Here is a 19,201-nt window from a genome sequence, read left to right as displayed (position 1 = left end):
ACCCATACCTAATTTTCTTTCAAAAATTTTCCTTTACAACTTTAGATACCTAATTTTCTTTCAAAATTTTTCCTTTACAACTTTAGGGTTATTTTTGCCAAATCCACTATCAAAACCCACTTTACTAAAACACACTTTCTCACCTTTCTTTATTTAATAATAAACTTTTCTCTCTCATCTTTCTTTATTTATAATAATAATATTTTCTCTCTCATTTTTATTTATTTAATAATAAACTTTTCTTTCACCTTTATTAATAATAAACTTTTCTCTCTCAATCTCACTCTCCTCTCTTATCTTTTTCTTATCAACTTTCTTCATTTTTCATTTTCTCTCTTCATTTTCAACTCCATTTTCTCTACTAATTTTCAATTCGGTTTTACTGACAAGTTTTTTTTATAGAAGAAACTAACAAGTGTTGTTGTTATAGCAGAATATGATTTTGTATTTTACAATAACACTATTATATAATAAGTTAATTATGTTTTTTCACGGGACACATATTAATATTTTTCACACTCAAATTCTTCAAAAAAAATATTTTTCACACTCAAACATATTAGTAAATAAAATCTATGATTATTTTTATTTATTAGCTTTTTTCATATCGTCAATACTAAAACAAGAACAATATTATAATATACTATGATTAATTATACTTCAATTTTTTCTGTTGTTTTTTTTTAAATGTATCACTAAAAAACCCGTTGGAGTGTACAATTGTAACACGAGACCCATTTTAGTAACTACAACGAGTGATCAGTTTTAATTAGTATTTTTTTAATATCTCTAATTAAACACCGCGATTGCCTAAGTTTTATTAATATATTAATAAAATATATGTGGGTGTATGGACTATATATTAATAAAAAATATATCTCACTATATTTTTTTTACGGGAATATGTTAGTATATACTTATTTATGAAATGTATTTTCATTTATTAGCTTTTTTAATATCGTCAATACTAAATCACTGGAGTGTACAATTGTGACACGGAACCCATTTTAGTAACTACAATGAGTGATCGGTTTTAATTAGTATTTTTTTAATATCTCTATTTAAACATCGTGACTGCCTAAGTTTTATTAATATATTCAAAAAAATCTATGTGGGTGTATTAACTATATATTAATAAAAATATATATGTGAGTATATGTTTGTTTTACGGGAATATATTAGTATATTCTTATTTCTGAAATCTAATGAGAACTATATATTGATAAATATATATGAGTGTATGGACTATATATTAATAAAAATATATGTCACTATATGTTTTTATACGGGAATATGTTAGTATATGTTTATTTGTGAAATGTATTTTTTTTTTTAATATCGTCAATACTAAAACAAACAAAAAAATTATAATATACTATGATTAATCATACTTCAATTTTTTCCGTTGTTTTTTTTTAAAATGTATCAATAAAAAACCCGTTGGAGTGTACAATTGTAACACGGGATCCATTTTAGTAACTATAAGGAGTGATCGGTTTTAATTAGTATTTTTTAATCTTTAAAAAAAAATAGTATTTTTTAATATCTCTATTTAAACACCGCGACTGCCTAAGTTTTATTAATATATTAATAAAGTATATGTGGGTGTATGGACTATATATTAATAAAAATATATATGAGTATATGTTTGTTTTACGAGAATATATTAGTATATTCTTTTACGATAACAATATTATATAATACGTTAATTATGATTTTTCACGGGATGCTTATTAGTATTTTTCACACTAAAACATATTAGTAAATAAAAGCTATGATTATTTTTATTTATTAGTTTTTTTAATATCGTCAATACTAAAATTTAATATATATTTGTTCATATTAAAATTTAATTATTTTATAATTTTTTATTTACTACCGATCAATATATACATTATTATGCTTTAAATACTTTACATATTTTCACCATGGACAAAAAAAATCACTATTGCAAGCGCAGCCGAGACGCGACACGCGGCGGAGCCGCGGCCATACAGCGCGGCGAAGCCGCGCTACCCGTGCTGTAGCACGGGTATCTCGACTAGTTTGATATTAATAGAGACGTTTTAAGAAGGGCAATTTTATGTTAATAAAGAGGGGTTGTTTTGTAAAAATGTCTTGTCCCTCTTATGTTCCTTCTTTATTTACCCCAAATCCTATTCCTTCTCTTCATTCGCGTTCGTTCAACTTTACCTTCTCTTCGTTTGTGTTCGTTCAATTTTACTATTATTTTTTACCCAAATCAGTATCTTTTCTCTCTCTGCATTGTTTATCTTCCCTTTTCTTCCCTTGCTTCAGAGTTGATTAGGATTCACACTATAAAATAGGGTTAACACTGTCCCTCGTTTTCTCGTTCCTCAATAAACAAAACAAAATCTTCCCTTCCCTTCCATCACTTATTTTCTGAATATTGATGAAGATTCCCCGAAACAACAACTGCTCTTCCAGACTTCTCTACGATGCAGTGAAGTATCTTAAGGCAGTAAAAGCTGCATTTCCACATAACAAGATAAAGTATGATCAGATTTTATAACTTATAAAGCTTCTCCATGCTGCAACAAAGTATAGTTATACGCATCCTAAAAAGTATCATCACTTTTAAACTGTGTCATGTGATTGGAGAGATAACAATAATCCTTTCCACAGCATCTCAAGCAAGAATAAAAACAAACTGAAAATTGGAATAATAAAATGACACAGCTAAAAAGCTTAAATATAAAAGAACCAATTTGAGAATCATTTTGCCTGTAAAATAAAACTCTACAAAGTAACGTAATCCGAACATACTGGAATAATTTTTTCTATGTTTAGTTTCTTACTAAAAACATAACAGCCAATATAACGTAAACAAAATGCTGCATACTGCAATCCGATGAGCATGACATTCACTGAGATATCATTGGTAAACCAATATTGGATTGACTGTTGTGAAAAAATGATATAATTTGGATTGGATACCTGTGAAAAATATACTTTTGAGGAAGTATAGAAATTTTGTTACATAAACATAATTTCAATTTCCTTCCCTTGATTTATTAATTTCAGTATCACTAATGTTGGTCTCAGAATTGACTTGCATTTCAAGCAACTTCAGTTGTTCCTCATCTTCTTGTGTAGTTTCCTGTATCGCAGCCTTCGGTTTACTTGTTGATTGCTGATACATAACCCCACCTAGCATACAAATCAAAAGTCCCACTGTACCCACCCACGTCGAGTGCTTATCCCATATCACCAAATTAATCATAACCGTCAACAACTTATTCACTATACCGAGAACAGTAAATCCAGTTGCAGAAATAGCCCTGCGACACGAAAATCCAAAGAAAGAGATCGCCAGACCAAACAAGCACGACAACGCCACAGGCAAAACCACAGGGAATGAATGCCAATCAGACTCATCGGTGATCTCATGTTGTATCTTCTTCAACTCACCCATTATCAACAATTCCAGCGGAAAAAGCAGAAGAGCCTCAATATTATTGTACAACACAAGACCCCAAGTGTTCAATTCAATCGTCGTAACCACATGCTTTATGTAAACAAAATCTATCGTCATACTAACCAAATACGCTACCGCCCACATGTAAGCCGCAAAAGTAAACTGATAATCAGTTGCAACATAAAGCACACTTCCAGCGAATATAGTTCCCAACGAAGCCCACGTCTTCAAAGACGGCCACGGCCGATGCAGAAACACTGACTCCCCTACAGCAACGAAAATTGGAACAGCCGATCGGAACACAATGAAAGTATCTACATTGGCATGTAACAGCAACTCACTGTTGGTAAACAGTGACAGGTAAAAAATCACAGCAGCCGGCAAAAACCGCCACATTGTCATCAAATCAAGCTTGTCATGTTCGACAACCTTGAGCCATCCACATAGCAAAACTCCGGCAGCACTGGTGAAGTACTGTAACGCGGTAAGCGCACCCGGGTAAGGAAATTTCATGACAGCCCATTTGTTGATAATTGACAGCAAAGAAGCAGATAAACAGTAACCAGCAGCAACACCATATACTGAAATTTGATGAACAATTGAAGTGTACCAGTTTCCAGCAACACCATCATTCTCATTCACATTCATATTCAAATTCTTCATGTTACTAGTAGGGTTTTTTTCAACAACTTTTGACATCTGAACAAAAGGCAAAATTATTCACCATTAATATCAATCTAAAATCTACTTAACAAATAATTCACCTTAAAGAATCTAAGCGGCGAAATTACACACACTGAGAAGTCAGGAACTATGAATTCACACCCCAGGGCATCAAATGTCTCTACGGTTTTTTATCATCTGAGTTGTACTTACAAGACGCGGTTAATCCATACATCATCTCTTTCAAGCATAAATTAAGTCCGGTAACTACAAGTTACAGTTCATATGGTAAAAGACTACAGAGACATTTAATTGGCTCGAAAGCGGGTTTAAACCCACAATTCCTCACTTCTCAGAGTGTGTGTGTACAAAAATTTTATAAAAACAGATCTTTTTTTTTTTTTGTGTGTGAGTGTGGTGTAAACTAAAGCAGAGTGTGAGAAGTGGGGACTATGAATTCGCGCCCAGCATATCAAATGAGCGCATTACTTGTCATAGGTTAAGAAACATTAAGCATTACTTGTCAATCCACCAATGAATGTCATAATACTATTGCCATTCATCTTTGACTTTGACTGAAGACAATTTTCATGTTCAATAGGTTTTTTTAGCGCATTGATGGGAACAATATGCCTGCCTATAACCAACAAGTAAAAAAATATAAAAACCTTCAAAGATAAGAACTTTGAAATTGCATTGGAAGAACTTATTTACAATTTATTTGAGTTTATAGTAAGGTTTAAACCCTTGTGTAAGTGTTTGAAAAGCTTATGATTTTCTGGTGTATTTTAATAGATTTTCAAGAAAATTTATGAAAATAGCTTACAAAAGTTGAACTACATCTCTATTTCATTTTATAAAAAAAAAATTATACATAAACACTTAACTGATAAACATTTAATCAAAAAGTGTTAAATTAAGCAAACTGAAACATACTATGCATATAGAATATCAAAACTCAAATTCAACACTAAAGAATATCATTAAAAAAAGGAAACCCTATAAAATGAGAAATTGAAACAAAAAAGAATACCTCTATGGCGGATCTGTAAAATCAGAGGTTCTAGATGAGGAATCATAAAAAACTCGGCTCGCAAAAAGGCATTTTGCATTAGATAAATGACTTTTCAAGTGTTGCAAATGGTTTACTACTTTTTATTTTTACAAATTTATAAAATTACCAACAAAAATTCCCAATTTCGAAGAATACAACAAAATCCACAAATTACAAAAAAAAAAACCTAAAATTCCTAAGTGATTTTCTCTTTCTGTCACTTAAAGCAATGCCATTAGTGAAGAGGTCTATGAAGAAAAAATGTATGCAATATTGTTTATACAGGTGGTGCTATCAGTGTGAATGTCGAAATGAAAGCCAATGCAATACATAGTATTTTAGTAACAACATTAATTCCTTGCAGAAATGAAGGCTACATTTTCTAAACTGTATTTGGTGATGCTATGAACAAATCTAGATATCTCTTTGGACATACTTTGATAGTTGATTGACATGCTATTAAGCTATTAGAAAGATTTCTCGTGGAAAAATGTTATTGTTATCTTGTTCTCAACATCTATAACTTGTATTCTATTGTTCTCTTAGCTCTGGGTTTCAAGTGAAAAAGTAACTCATTTCATTAAGAATGTGATAACAACTTGTTCGTAACAAAATTCCAATTCTAATCATAACAAAATTTCATTTCCAATTCTAATTCCCGATTCGGAAACCCTAAAACAAGCAATTGGAGACTGAATTGGCTTACCTGAGTTTGAGTGAGTGAGAACTGAGATAGTGAGAGTTGACTCGATTAGCAAATAGCGAGAGAGAGAGAGAGAGAGTGAGCAGATTGGTGGAGATGCGACGCCAGAGTGAGAGAGAGTGAGTCCCGATAAGAGTGAGACTGGTGAGAAGAGAACTGGGTTTTCTGTGTTTTTTACAGAATCAGGGAGAAGAAGAGAGAACGCGTGCGTTGATTGATTGTAAAAAAATTAAAAATTAAAAATGTGCAATAATCTGGTGTGACTACAGCCACACAACCCTACGGTGGGTCCACCCCCTGCATGTGCATGTAGGCATGTCATTTGAACCCGCCCCACTCAGACCCGCCCCCTCCACCGCCCCACCCCGTATTTAACGGAGAAAAGTCGATTTGATTGGGTGCGGGTGCTGGAAAAACTCATTGCTTTAGTACGGGGGCGGAGGCGGGGGATGGTCAAACCCGCCTCGTCCCCACCCAGTTTGTTTTAAATTACTTTTTTACCCTTATATTTCGCAAATATATTACTCTTATACCCTTCTTTTGTTTTAATAATCTTGCAACTAAGTTTTCAAATTAATCTTGCAACTAAGTAGGTTTTTTTTATTGTGACATTATTATCTTCAGAAGATGTTCTGAGCTGTAATGATTTTAGAAGCTTTTGTTATTAGAACTTTTTTGTTGCTGTAAAAAAAATGCATTTTTTTTCACTACAGTTGCGGGTGGGGGTTGAGGGCTGGTCTGGGAAATCCGTCCCCGCTGGGGGCATAGGTTTGGGTGTGAATCTTCTATCCCCGACAGGTTTGGGGGCGGGTATGCTAAAACCCGCCCCATTGCCATGTCTATGTGCATGTTTTATTGAGGACCGATAATTCGTTGATAGAGGTTGGAGGAGGAGGACGGCGTGCGACTGAGTTAGATTCGTGTGCACTGGGGTGCAAAACATACTTCCTTTGAAATGCAGGGCGTCAATGCGTAGAAAATAAACCAAGGTTAAAATCTATAAATTGTCCTTCATCCATCGTCTTACACCTCATCAAACTTGAGGGTTGAATGTTCTTTTTCTTTATTTTTGGGCATTTTAAACAGCTTTATTAATTTCTTAATTACTTATAAAAAATCTTTAATCTAGTAACAAGAGTGATCATATACTTTAAGATTAGTAAACTCTCCACCTTATTATAACAAACATTACAAATTATCTTAGATGTCATCAGGGGCGGAGGCCATACAACATAGTGGGAGCACATGCCTGCACTATGTTTTGTGAAATTAATTAGCACTACATATCTATATGTTGAAATTTTACCAAGCAGCCCACACTAATCTATCATCCAATTAAAATGTTAGAAATTTCTCTATTCCACTCACATAGAACACATGACACACACTTCAAAATTTCAATAATACATTTGTTTTTGTCTCACATCCATAATAAAATTCATTAAAGAAAACGCAAACACTACATATAATACAAACCTCTCTCACTTTTAGTTTCCTACATTGTTGATCTTTTAAAGGTTAAATCCCCTGTTGTAAATTGTAATTTGATATTTTCAATCTTATAGATTTATAATTTATTTATTAATGTAATGAGACGGAACATATATTATTAGTTTGTTGACCTTAAATTTGTGTTAATGGTGAAACTTAAGTTACTCAGTTCGTCCGGCATGCCTGAAAACCAGACTCTATTCAGTGTGTTGTTTCACGTTGTTGTTGTTGTTTCGCTTCTATTCAGTGTGTTGCACACCCTCTATATGTGAAGTGTCATAAACTGCAATTACATTTTCTTGCTAGTTCTTTACTTTAGTGTTATGTATATTTATGTTTTCAATAAATAAATTATATATATATATATATAGGGATTTGCTAGAACACACCCACTAGTTTTTATGTGGGAGTGTTTTAGCAAGCTACACCTTAAGGTGTATTTAACTACTTTTTAGTTATAACTTGCTAAAACACACCTTCTAAAAAATAAGTGGGTGTATCCTAGCAAATGCCTATAGGAGTTGCTAACATACACCCACTTATTTTTTAGAAGGTGTGTTTTAGCAACATTCACTTGAAGGTGTATTTAACAACTTTTTAGTTATATCTTTGCTAAAACACACCTTAATAAAAACTAGTGGGTGTATCCTAGCAAACCCCATATATATATATATATATATATATATATATATATATATATATATATATATATATATATATATATATATATAGGGGAATGCTACAACACACCCACTCACTTTTGTGAAGGTGTGTTTAAGCATGATGCACCTTTATGAAATGGACAAAAAAACCACTTTTCCTTTTTAAAAGTTGTTTTAAGTAGTGGGTAGTTTTGTAATTGGCATTTAATTTATTTATTTATTTAAGTCAAAATTGTTCAGATTTTTTCTTCTTCCTCACCTCGTTTCCCACGGTAATAATGGGTGGAATGGATTCCAAATTGGTATGGTATGTCTGCTCTCTAGAATGAACATTCCCTAACACTTAATTAACAATAGGTCGGAGAAAATTCTAATGTTAACATTATCATATTTTATTGTTTTTGAGCCAAATTTAATGCCATAAATATGGAATTTGTTTCATAATCTCTTCTTCTGTTTTTACTTTAATTACTATAATTAAAAAAAAATCATTTGCAAGTTTCCTGGGTGCAGGAAGGAAACGTGAAAAGAGGGAGTGAAGAGTGAAAAACAGTGGGACTTAGAAAGAGAATTGGATGAATATGAAATTTAGAAATAAAAAATAATCATTTGAATGTCAATTACAATTGTGTCCCTTAATTTTGTCTTTTTTAAAATAAACTAAGGGGTCATTTTGTTTAAATGAAAAAGGTGCATCATGCTAAAACACACCTTCACAAAAGTGAGTGGGTGTGTTGTAGCATTCCCCATATATATATATATATATATATATATATATATATATATATATATATATATATATATATATATATATATATATATATATTTTGGTGCCCCCACTATACAAAATTTCTGGCTCCGCCACTGGATGTCATGACTATATTTCTCTAATAACCATGTCAAAGTCCACTTGAATAAAATTCTTAATCTTCTTTGAGAAGTGGGGAAATATGAATTTATGCCCCAACGTATCAAATGTATCTACGATCTTTTATTATACGAGTTGTACTTACGAGACTCAGGTAATCTATACATTATCTCATTCAAGCATAAATTTAATTTGGTAATTACAAGTTACATCTTAGATGGTAAAAGACTTAAGTGACATTTAATTTGCTCGAAAGCGAATTTAAACCCGCAATTCTACACTTGTCAAAATGTGTGTAGTTTTATCATTAAACTCTTTAGAACAAAAAATCTATAAAAACAAATCTATTTTTTGTGTGTGAGGGAGTGTGGTGTAAACTAAAGCAAAGTGCAAGTGAAACGACAGGGGGTTGTGCAATTTGATGCTGTTGAAGAAATGAAGTGAGAAAGGAAGTAAACTAACCATAATAGTGAAACTGAAGAGAGTGTTGCATTGTGGATCTGACAGCAAAATTACGTGTTAGTTAGGTGTCTAAATTTTTTTCAAACATTGGGTTTTGTTCTTGTTTGCATAATATTAGTAGGGGAATTAGTCATTTTAGTCCCTGAATGGGAAATGAGTAGTCAATTTAGTCCCTGAATGCAAACAAATTGCAAAACAGTCCCTGAATGTAGACTCTGTTGGTCAATTTCAGGGACTAAAGTGACTAAAGGAGTCTAACTTCAGGGACTAAATTGACTAACATAGTCTGCATTCAGAGACTAAATTGACTAACAGAGTCTACATTCAGGGACTATTTTGCAATTTATCTGTATTCAGGGACTAAAGTGACGACTCCTTTCCTATTCAGGGACTAAAGTGACTAACCTTCCAATATTAGTATGATTTTTTTTCTTCAATTTTTCAATAGTGAAACTAATCACATTCATGCCTAAACCATATTCATCTTTTAGAATACATTAGAGACAATAACATGATCCATATCGCTAAAAACATAAAGGATAAATCTGCGAACAAACGCACATATTGCCCAAGTTAATAACATACAACGATATGTCTACAAATAATATGATAACATCTAAATAACCAGAATACATATGCTTCCGGATCTTCAACGTTGACGTCCAAATCATTGACCGAATATGTGATTGTCTGAAGTTGATCTTTCAATAAAAACCAAACGAACACCGCACAACAAGATGTGAAATCAAACAACGTCACACAAGAAGACGAACAACACAAAAGAGAAAACTTGATATATGTGGAAATCACTTATTTAGATTGAAAGAAATGGAAAAAAAGACGCATAGAGTGATTCTAGATCAAAAAATGAAACCGCAAACCGATCCAAAAACCGATCCAATTACTTTTTAAAAATTAATATATTAAATTAACTTTGAAGAAAAACTAATATATATATATAATTATGCTTATATAAATGTAAATTAAAACAACACTACAAAACAAAAAATTATAGTAACCATTTAAAAATGTTAGGTTTCAACGATGTTTCAAAGTGTCAAATTTATCTAGGAGTCTAATTTGTAAGAAACTCGTTGTTAACAAAACTATTTTTATAGTTATCGAGGAGATTAGAAATGTCAAGATAACACGAAATAAATTTATCAATTGTATGATATTCTTTTAACTTACATGTTTCTATCAATTTTTGACAGATGCTTATTTGCGGTAGCTAAATAAATTTTTTTGAGGTGGCAAAACATAAAACATACCTACTTATTAAAGCAAAATAAAAAAAAAACTGGGGTAGCCAAAGCTACTCCATGCAAATACTACAATCCGCCCCTGATTATCATGAAGGATTTTAGTTTTACTAGACGATCGACCCGTGCTACCGCACGGGTCACTTTAAGAAGCTAATATTCACTGTAAAAATAAAACAATGTAGTTCGTTTGAATGTAAAAATTGTCGTAAATAAAACCATAATGTCAATTACAATAGACTTTGTTATTGTTCCATAATTCTAGTACGTAGTTCCTGTTACTTTGACATAACATATAATTTTAAAAGGGAAACTGAAGTTCGTTGACATGCAAATAGTTTCAATAAGTAAGAAAATGAATAGTACACAAAAAAGTCCTACACATTACAGAAAACTTCCCTGTAGACCACATTTGATGCAAAATCGGTATCATCGCCGTCCTCGTCATTAATCAATATCTTTAAACCACCCCTCGAAGTAACCTGTGATATTGCGACATTGGCATGTAGGGGCACTTTGTTTGACTTAAGAATTGGCATGTAAATAGGGAGGGGGGCGCAAAACAAAAGGATCAAAAGGATGCAGTTGACGTGGAATAAAATTATGGCCAACATTTTGAGATAAAGATTAATATGAATAAAATGAAATTAATATTTTTGATATAGGGCATTTTTGTTTGACTTATTGTAAATAGGGTGTAGGGGCGCAGGATAAAGATTAATATGAATAAAATGAAATTAATATTTTTGATAGGGCATTTTGTTTGACTTAAGAATTGGCTTGTAAATAGGGTTTAGGGGCGCAAAACAAATGACTACCATAGTCGACTCTTTAAGTAACTATGGACTTTTGACCCGTGCTATTAAAAATCATTCTAAAATGTTTTCAAGCGTTGAAATTAAATTTGTAGAGTTAAACTTCTGGAAAAATTATTCATAGATAAGTGAGCATGTACTTATCTCATAGACTTGTACTATTCTCTCACACATTTGTTGCATTTACTTATGTCTTTTCCTGCAATTCATTTTGTAACTTTTAAAAAAAATCAAAGAAATAATATCATTTGTGATTGATGGCAAACATGAGTCTATACGAAGCCATTGTGTATATTGACTAATAAAGCAATATAATAGTGAGATAAATCGCCTATATTGACTAATTAACCTAGTGTATATTTTTTATAAAAAATATTTCATTATAAAATGAAAAGTAAAATTACCACTGACATTAACCAAACACACAATTATCAGGATTCATAATAATAACCATGGGATAAATTGCAACTTAACACAGTGCAAATGATAGGTTTCAAAAACATTAAACAAAATGAAACAACAAAATCCAAAAAATAGTCTAGCACCAAATCAAGTACAACACCACCACAATCTATGTTGCTAAGCATTATTTTATCCGTTAACTTTCATCTTCATTCAACACTTTCAATTTTCACACAGACAAATTTGGCTGGCTTATTAGCAGAAGCATCTCCATCTTCCATACGAACATTGTCACTTGAATTGGCACTGTTGGATGACCTCTTTAGACTTGGTTTGCTCGTAGGAGTTTCCACCACTACAACACCACCACAATCTATGTTGCTAAGCATTATTTTATCCGTTAACTTTCATCTTCATTCAACACTTTCAATTTTCACACAGACAAATTTGGCTGGCTTATTAGCAGAAGCATCTCCATCTTCCATACAGACATTGTCACTTGAATTGGCACTGTTGGATGACCTCTTTAGACATGGTTTGCTCGTAGGAGTTTCCACCACTTCATCTTGGTTGCACGAATATGCATTCTCTGTTGCTTCCTGCAAACGGGGAAATCAAAATTACCATGTGGTCGTTTTTATACTCAGTATGTGTTGGGCTATTTGTAGAATTTTACCAAGACAGAATCATCATTAACTTTGCCCTGAGTAACATCATTACGATCAACACCAGCAACAATAATAACCAATGATGCACATTCAGTACATGATCGAAAATACCATTCAGCACCTGTTTCAATCTCACAAATGGTCGCCAACACTGATCCGCAACATGCCTATATAAGTTAAAACAACATTAAAAAAAAAAGGTACTTAAGGTGCTATGCAATTATTTCAAAAAATAATTAAAAGCCAAGTTGTAAGAAATACCTCGGTTGACTCGATCAGATTTTCAATTGTCATCAGCTTTGTTTTAACCAAATACTCAGTCAATGCTAACAATGTTCTGTACAAACTTCTGATTAATAGTTTGAGTCAATTCAATTTCTCCATTGTTCATCCTATTTTATACAGTAGTTTAGCATGAAGATTAAATTATACGCACATGATAATCTATAATCCAGGTAAGAATACTAAATTGTATACCATAGTTAATCTTACCCACTCTTACATGCATCAACCTCAGGTAAATCTCCATTTAAAATAACCTTAGAACCAAAATGGCACCTAAATAATTCCTTAACTTGCCAAACTGAAGGATTATAACAAATGGTGAAGACATGTCATGTGTTGCAAAATATGACTATTTTTTCAACAAAATCACTCCATAGAGAGCAGTTTATTCAATTGTTTTTGTATGTAATCAAATGTTAGATTATAAAGCTAAACATGCATACACCAACAAAGTCCATGGGAAATGAAGGAGAGAAAATTAAAGGATAGTGCAAGAATACAACTGAAATATAAAAGAGACAGAATACTAAGATTTACAGTAAATCCTCAAGAGCAATGTCAATGAATTTCTTCTTTTTTCCATTCTTCTTTTTAAAATGATAATAGATAAAGAAGCATCAAAGAATTACACAGCAACAACAACAGGGTGGTGAAGACAAATAAATTCAGATTTCAAGTAATAAGAGCTTAGAAGGCATGTCTACAATTATGCAGTACAATCAACAAACTCAAGCTTAATCGCTGTATAAATTTCTATCTTCATTGTGTGGGTTATAACTTGGAAGACACATATAAATCAATGATGCTAGCAACTCATTTAGAAAAGCATTTATATAGTTAAAGTTTAGGCAGAGGATGTAAATGCAGGTATTATAATATAAGTTACAGATAACTTAATCAATCTAATTTCATGAAGGATTTTAGTTTTATTTTTTATAGCATAAGTTTTTTTAATGATACTTCATATTCACATAAGAGCAACTTAAATGATAACTAGTACCATTTTTAGGAAAAAAGAAAGAACTATTACCTTTTTCACTACTTAAGAAATCAAAATTAGGATTTTTTTAGTCTGAAAATTATAATCTTTTATTAGAAACTGTAGATTTTAAGATTATTGACAATGATTTAATTCATTTACTTTGCCATGTAAATAATCTTTTACACTATCAATCATAATCATTAGATTGTAAAAAAATTGACTTTAACGATAAATATTTTTAAGCCAGACACATCAATGACAATGTACAACTTTTTATACTCACAATGTAACAAAAAATAAAAGCTATCTATATATTAATTTTAAATTCATTACTTTGCTAATTAATCCAACGTAATTTTTGAAGTTTCATGATTTAACATCTTTTTTTCAATCTTATAAGTTACGTTACTCTTCATATGCTTTATTATCGGCTAAATGACATATGTTTGAGTTCAATTTTTATTCAGGAGGTGTCAATTCAATGGTTAATGATACTATTATTGTTCACGTATGTAAACAAATTAATTACAATAGGTAAGCTGCTCAGTGAGACGTCCTAGGTGGAGTCTCAAGAGCACTTTTAAGAAGTAAATGAATGATACACTGTTTTCACTATCTGGAATCTGTCCCATCAAACATCCAAATGTTCCCCTTTTATAGTGCTGGTCTAATGGGCCTTTCTCTGATCATTCAAGGCCCATTAAGTTGTGATCCAGAGCCTTCTATTGGTTGCCTGTTTTCTGTACGGCCGCGCGTGGACTATAGTGCAACTCATCCGTACCAGGCGCGTGGAATCGAGATGCGTCGATCATCCGTGCTGAGCTGGCCATCTTGACTTGAACAATCAATCCGTCGTTGACTGAAGTCGTGCTGAGCTGGCCGTCTTGACTTGAACAATCAATCCGGCTGGAGTCGTGCTGAGCTGGCCGTCTTGACTTGAACAATCAATCCATCGTTGACTGAAGTCGTGCTGAGCTGGCCGTCTTGACTTGAACCATCAAAGGGAATGGTCTATCCATGCCAGTCCACAGTCCACCAAGCGTCAAGCCTGTTAAGACGTAGACGTTTGTTCTCTGTTTGATCGACCCATACCAGTCCACGGTCCACCAAGCGTCAAGCCTGTTAAGGCGTAGACGTTTGTTCTCTGTTTGATCTATCCATACCAGTCCACAGTCCACCAAGCGTCAAGCCTGTTAAGGCGTGGACGTTTGTTCCCTGTTTGATCGATCCATACCAGTCCACAGTTCCAGCAAACGTCGAACCCGTTACGGCGTAGACGTTTGCATCCCATCAAAATGTCAATCCTCATTAATTTATATCCACCTCATTTAAGTTTCTACTCACCACTATAACTTTTCTATTCACCATAATAATTTTTCTACTTACCACAATAACTTTTCTACTCACCATAATAATTTTTCTACTTACCACAATAACTTTTCTACTCACCATAATAATTTTTCCAACCAAATTCACCGGGACCCGCACCTTCCTTCCTCTATAAATGAAGAATTTTTACCTCATAATTTTTACACCATATTTTTACTACTTCACATTTTACAATTTTGGAGCTTGTCTTCTTCTACACGCGACGCCGTCCTCCTCGTTGGCTCTTTTAGCCTCATCACGCCGTCCTTCGTCCACTTTTTCAAAGGTAATGGCTTGTTTTATCTTCATGCTTTACTTGATAAATTCATTTATGTTCTTGCACTAACCTTTCTTTACTACATGCCCCATTTTATATCTTCTTGAATACCATGGTTGCTGCCATCATACCACTACCATAACAACAAGTCACAACCATAACAACTACCGAGTTGACTCACTTGTGTTTTCTAGCAACCAAGTTATAGATTTTGTCACTTAATACATTTTGCCTGCTGTCTTAATAAACTAGTTTACCATGTATTCTATGGCTAGATGTTGTAATATGGTATGTATGATGACGTGGTTGTACTCATGTTGATGTGGTTAAAGAGATAAAATTTAAAACCAACAACACCACAGCAAACCGAACTCAAACCCATCCAACTCAGCGAGTCAACTCGACTCCGCCCAACTCACTGAGTTAACTCGCCCATTCCAACTTTAAATCACATTATTTTTCCTTTGGTTGCATATTTGATTGTGTATTTCTCATGACATGATAAAGGTTAGAATGTTTAGATAAACTTATAGAAACTTGCCATATTTTTCTCATCCTCACATGGTAGTAAACCTTCTATGCGTCTTAGCTTTGTCTTTGAAATACCCCTTCTTTCCCTCAATCACGTTCAGACCAGCCATCTCTTTATTTTTAGAGCTTTAATACTGAAGGATGGGTTGGTGAGATAGGGAAGATAGAGAGCGGGACGGGTGGAGTGAAGGGGAATGGACGGGTAGAGTGAAGAGGGATGGAGACGGGTGGAGTGAAGGGGAATGGGCGGGTAGAGTGAAGAGGGATGGAGACGGGTGGAGTGAAAGGACACAGGAAGGTCACATTTTTTAACAAAGACATGCTAGTTCTTGGATATTTGTAATGGGAAGAAACAAAGATATTTTCCTCTTATCATCTATGACATTCACGTGTAGCTATATGGTGTTTAGTATGACAAAAAGCCCATGAGTTTCTCCAATGCCATCCCTTTATTTTTAGAGAAAAGATATGTGTGGTGTAGAGTTAATTTTTACTGTGCCAATTGGGAGAAAGAAAGAGAAAGACGGGTAGGAAGAGGAGTGGGGACGGGTTGGAAGAAGGAGTGGGGACGGGTAGGAAGAAGGAAAGGACGGGTAGGAGGGAGTGTTAGTGATGTTGAGACAAAATTTTAACTTAAATAATGCTAGGAATTTGTACAGTACACTTTTGCATAGTACACTCATCAACACTTTGTGTAATTATATACATCTCAAAGTATATTTACACCTTATTATACATATATTAAGAGTCAAGGAGAGTTACACTTAGAGAGTTTATCCTAGGCGTGACTCCCAGGGAAGGAAGTATGGATGTGCTCATATTTTTGGTACTATTATTATTAAATAACAATAATGGTAGTAGTGAAAATGGGTGGGTGGAGAAGTTGTATTGTATAGGAAAATATCATGAGCTTCACCAATGCCATCTCTTTATTTTTATGAGTAGTCCAGAGAGAGAAAAATGGATAGGAGAAAAGGGAGAGGGCGGGTAGGTAGAAAGGAGAGGAGGGGTAGAGAGAATTGTGTTGGAACTTTTGATGGGGCCGGGTAGAGTAATAATAGTAACAAAGATAGATGGGATAAAATAGATAGAAAAGGGGACGGGCAGGGAAGAGAGAAAGCGGCTAACTAACGGGTTCTTTTTTTTTTTTTTTTTTACTTAATGATATAAATATATCTATCAAGCAACATGCCATGTACACACAATAATAACTATGTGTTTGTTTGTGTCAGGAACTAGTGCGTTCAATCCTTCATGAGTGATCAATCCATGTCTAGCTCTTCTGACCCTCCTTCCTCCGTAGCCATGTCGGAAGAAAGTGAGCATGATTCGGCGGCTGAGGAAATCCGTCAATCCTCCATCTATGATGACCACAACAGCATCTTTAAACTTTATGAACGTCTAACGAAGCCCTCCCGGAAAGGCTTCTTTGACATCTTCCATTGTGTGGAAGGAGAGTTTGTCTATCATTCTCCGTCTAACCGAAAGTCAGAATACTATACCTATGTATATGATTGCTTCTTTGAGAAATTGGGAGTTCGTCTGCCCTTTACTGATTTTCAATGTGAGATCCTTCGAATCCTTAATGTAGCTCCTACCCAACTTCATCCCGGAGCGTGGTCTTTCCTTCGCTCCTTTGAAGTCATTTGCCATGGAGTTGGTTTTTCTCCGTCCGCCTACGTATTCTTTAGCTTTTTCCAAGCAAAAAAAAGTACCAACAACTCATGGATGAGCCTGAGTAACTTCTCTGGTCGCCGCCTTGTCATACCCTATCACACTTCTTGGAAGGGAATACACACTTTTAAAAAGAACTTCTTCCGCGTCCGTCCTGGGCCCAACTATCCCCGATTGTTTCACGACGAGTCTGGAAATCCTCTATTTCCTCTATATTGGACGGGAAATCCTCGTTCTAAAATTAGACTTAGCACTCTACCAAAATCGAATGTAGACGACCAGTTGATCTCGCTATTGCGTCAGGCTACGCCTGTCCCGGCATCGAAAGTGCTTGGAAATGAGAACCACCGCGAGAACCTAATCTCGTTATTGAGTAATTATTATTCTTCCCCTACCCCTCTAACTCTTCTTTTTCTCTTTTAATATATGTACAAGACTTGTTTGCATCTCCACATCAATTATCGTGATTATGCTAACACAATTTTTTTTTTTTTTTTTTTTTTTTGCAGGATCAGCCGGGATGGCACCACTCACTAAGGAAGAGCGTCGTGCTGCTAGGGCTCAACAAGCTGTGGTGCAGGGGGTTGCCTACTCCAACCCTGGACAAAACGAGCACATTGGATGTTCCACCGCTCACCCAAAAGATCCCCCTTCCAAGACGAGCTCCAAAAGAAATCGTCCTGATACTTCTATGGTAGTGGCCCCCGAAGTCGTCGAGGAACGTTCCGAGCCTGAGGTTTCGGAGCCCGCTCCTTACATGCCTCCATTGGGAACTTGGCATGCCGAGCTAGCGATTGGAAAATCCGGAGCCGCGGACCCATCACTGTGGGATGTTGATTTTCCCTTTAACCAGGTTTTGAATCAAGCCACTACCTCAGCAGACACAGCGAGGATGAATCATCTTGGAATCTATGAGTCCCTGCAAGCCATGAGAGCTTACTCTTTCTGGACGAGTGCTCTAGCTAACTCCACCGAGGATCTTTGTCGTCGCCAGTTTGATTATTTGCTCAAGAATTTACAACCATTGAAAGATAAGGTCAATACACTTGAGAGACGGTGCGCAGAGTTGGAAGGTCAGTATAATCATGCCACTAAGGAGTTGGAGAAGGCTGAGACGGACTTGAGAACTTCTAATAGGAAGCTTCAAACTTTAAGGAATGAGAAATCTGAAATTCAAACTCTTTTGGTTGCCGCCCAGGAAGCGCGAGACACGCTGCAGATGAGGATCTCCGAACTTGCAAGCCAGGGGGTAACTGAGTACGATAATGGCTTCCGTGAAGCTCTTGACCAGGTCCGTGCTAAGTTTCCCAACCTTGATCTTGATGAGATCCGTCCAGACTAGTGGGGACGTCGTGGAGTCGTTGGATAGCTGATATTTATTGTGTTGTACTCGGACTTATGTTATTTTATTTTCCTGTAAGGCCATTTCGGCCATTTGCATTAGGTCACTTTTGGGCCAAACTATGTTGTATTATTTAACCTTCGGATTGCTATGGTATCTCTTGTTATTGTGGTGTACTTCAGCATGCTCTCTTTTACTATGCATTTCTCTTACCGCGTAAATTTGTCCAAGTCTACACGACCGATACTCGCTT

At 34.5% G+C, this 19,201-nt stretch overlaps 2 protein-coding genes and 1 pseudogene across 4 annotated transcripts; 1 reads left to right on the top strand and 2 right to left on the bottom strand.

Moving 5' to 3' along the window:
- Positions 1 to 2,203: 2,203 nt before the first annotated feature.
- On the bottom strand, positions 2,204 to 6,071 carry LOC146958409 (GDP-mannose transporter GONST3 pseudogene; annotated as a pseudogene). Of its 2 annotated transcripts, XR_015024634.1 has the most exons (3): positions 5,863 to 6,071; positions 2,959 to 4,138; positions 2,204 to 2,489 (listed from the first exon to the last, which is right to left on the bottom strand). The product of XR_015024634.1 is annotated as a GDP-mannose transporter GONST3 pseudogene, transcript variant X2 (transcript). The 2 variants fall into 2 exon arrangements; XR_015024633.1 differs by lacking the exon at positions 2,204 to 2,489 and having other exon boundaries at positions 2,693 to 4,138.
- Positions 6,072 to 11,861: 5,790 nt separating this feature from the next.
- LOC146958408 (uncharacterized) lies at positions 11,862 to 13,667 on the bottom strand. Its single transcript, XM_085739920.1, has 3 exons — positions 12,751 to 13,667; positions 12,498 to 12,656; positions 11,862 to 12,420 (listed from the first exon to the last, which is right to left on the bottom strand). The coding sequence occupies exons 1-3, from the start codon at positions 12,781 to 12,783 to the stop codon at positions 12,235 to 12,237; spliced, it is 378 nt and encodes a 125-aa protein (XP_085596046.1). The 5' UTR covers positions 12,784 to 13,667; the 3' UTR covers positions 11,862 to 12,234.
- A 3,297-nt stretch (positions 13,668 to 16,964) lies between these two features.
- On the top strand, positions 16,965 to 19,147 carry LOC146958407 (uncharacterized). The gene is made up of 2 exons (XM_085739905.1): positions 16,965 to 17,979; positions 18,116 to 19,147. Exons 1-2 carry the CDS (start codon positions 17,187 to 17,189, stop codon positions 18,946 to 18,948), a joined length of 1,626 nt encoding a protein of 541 aa, XP_085596031.1. The 5' UTR covers positions 16,965 to 17,186; the 3' UTR covers positions 18,949 to 19,147.
- Positions 19,148 to 19,201: the final 54 nt, after the last annotated feature.

Source organism: Medicago sativa, chromosome 1 (assembly GCF_051527215.1).
Source record: "Medicago sativa cultivar Bolivia chromosome 1, Bolivia_mono, whole genome shotgun sequence".
Lineage (NCBI taxonomy): Eukaryota > Viridiplantae > Streptophyta > Magnoliopsida > Fabales > Fabaceae > Medicago > Medicago sativa.
This window is presented reverse-complemented; position numbering and strand designations above follow the sequence as displayed.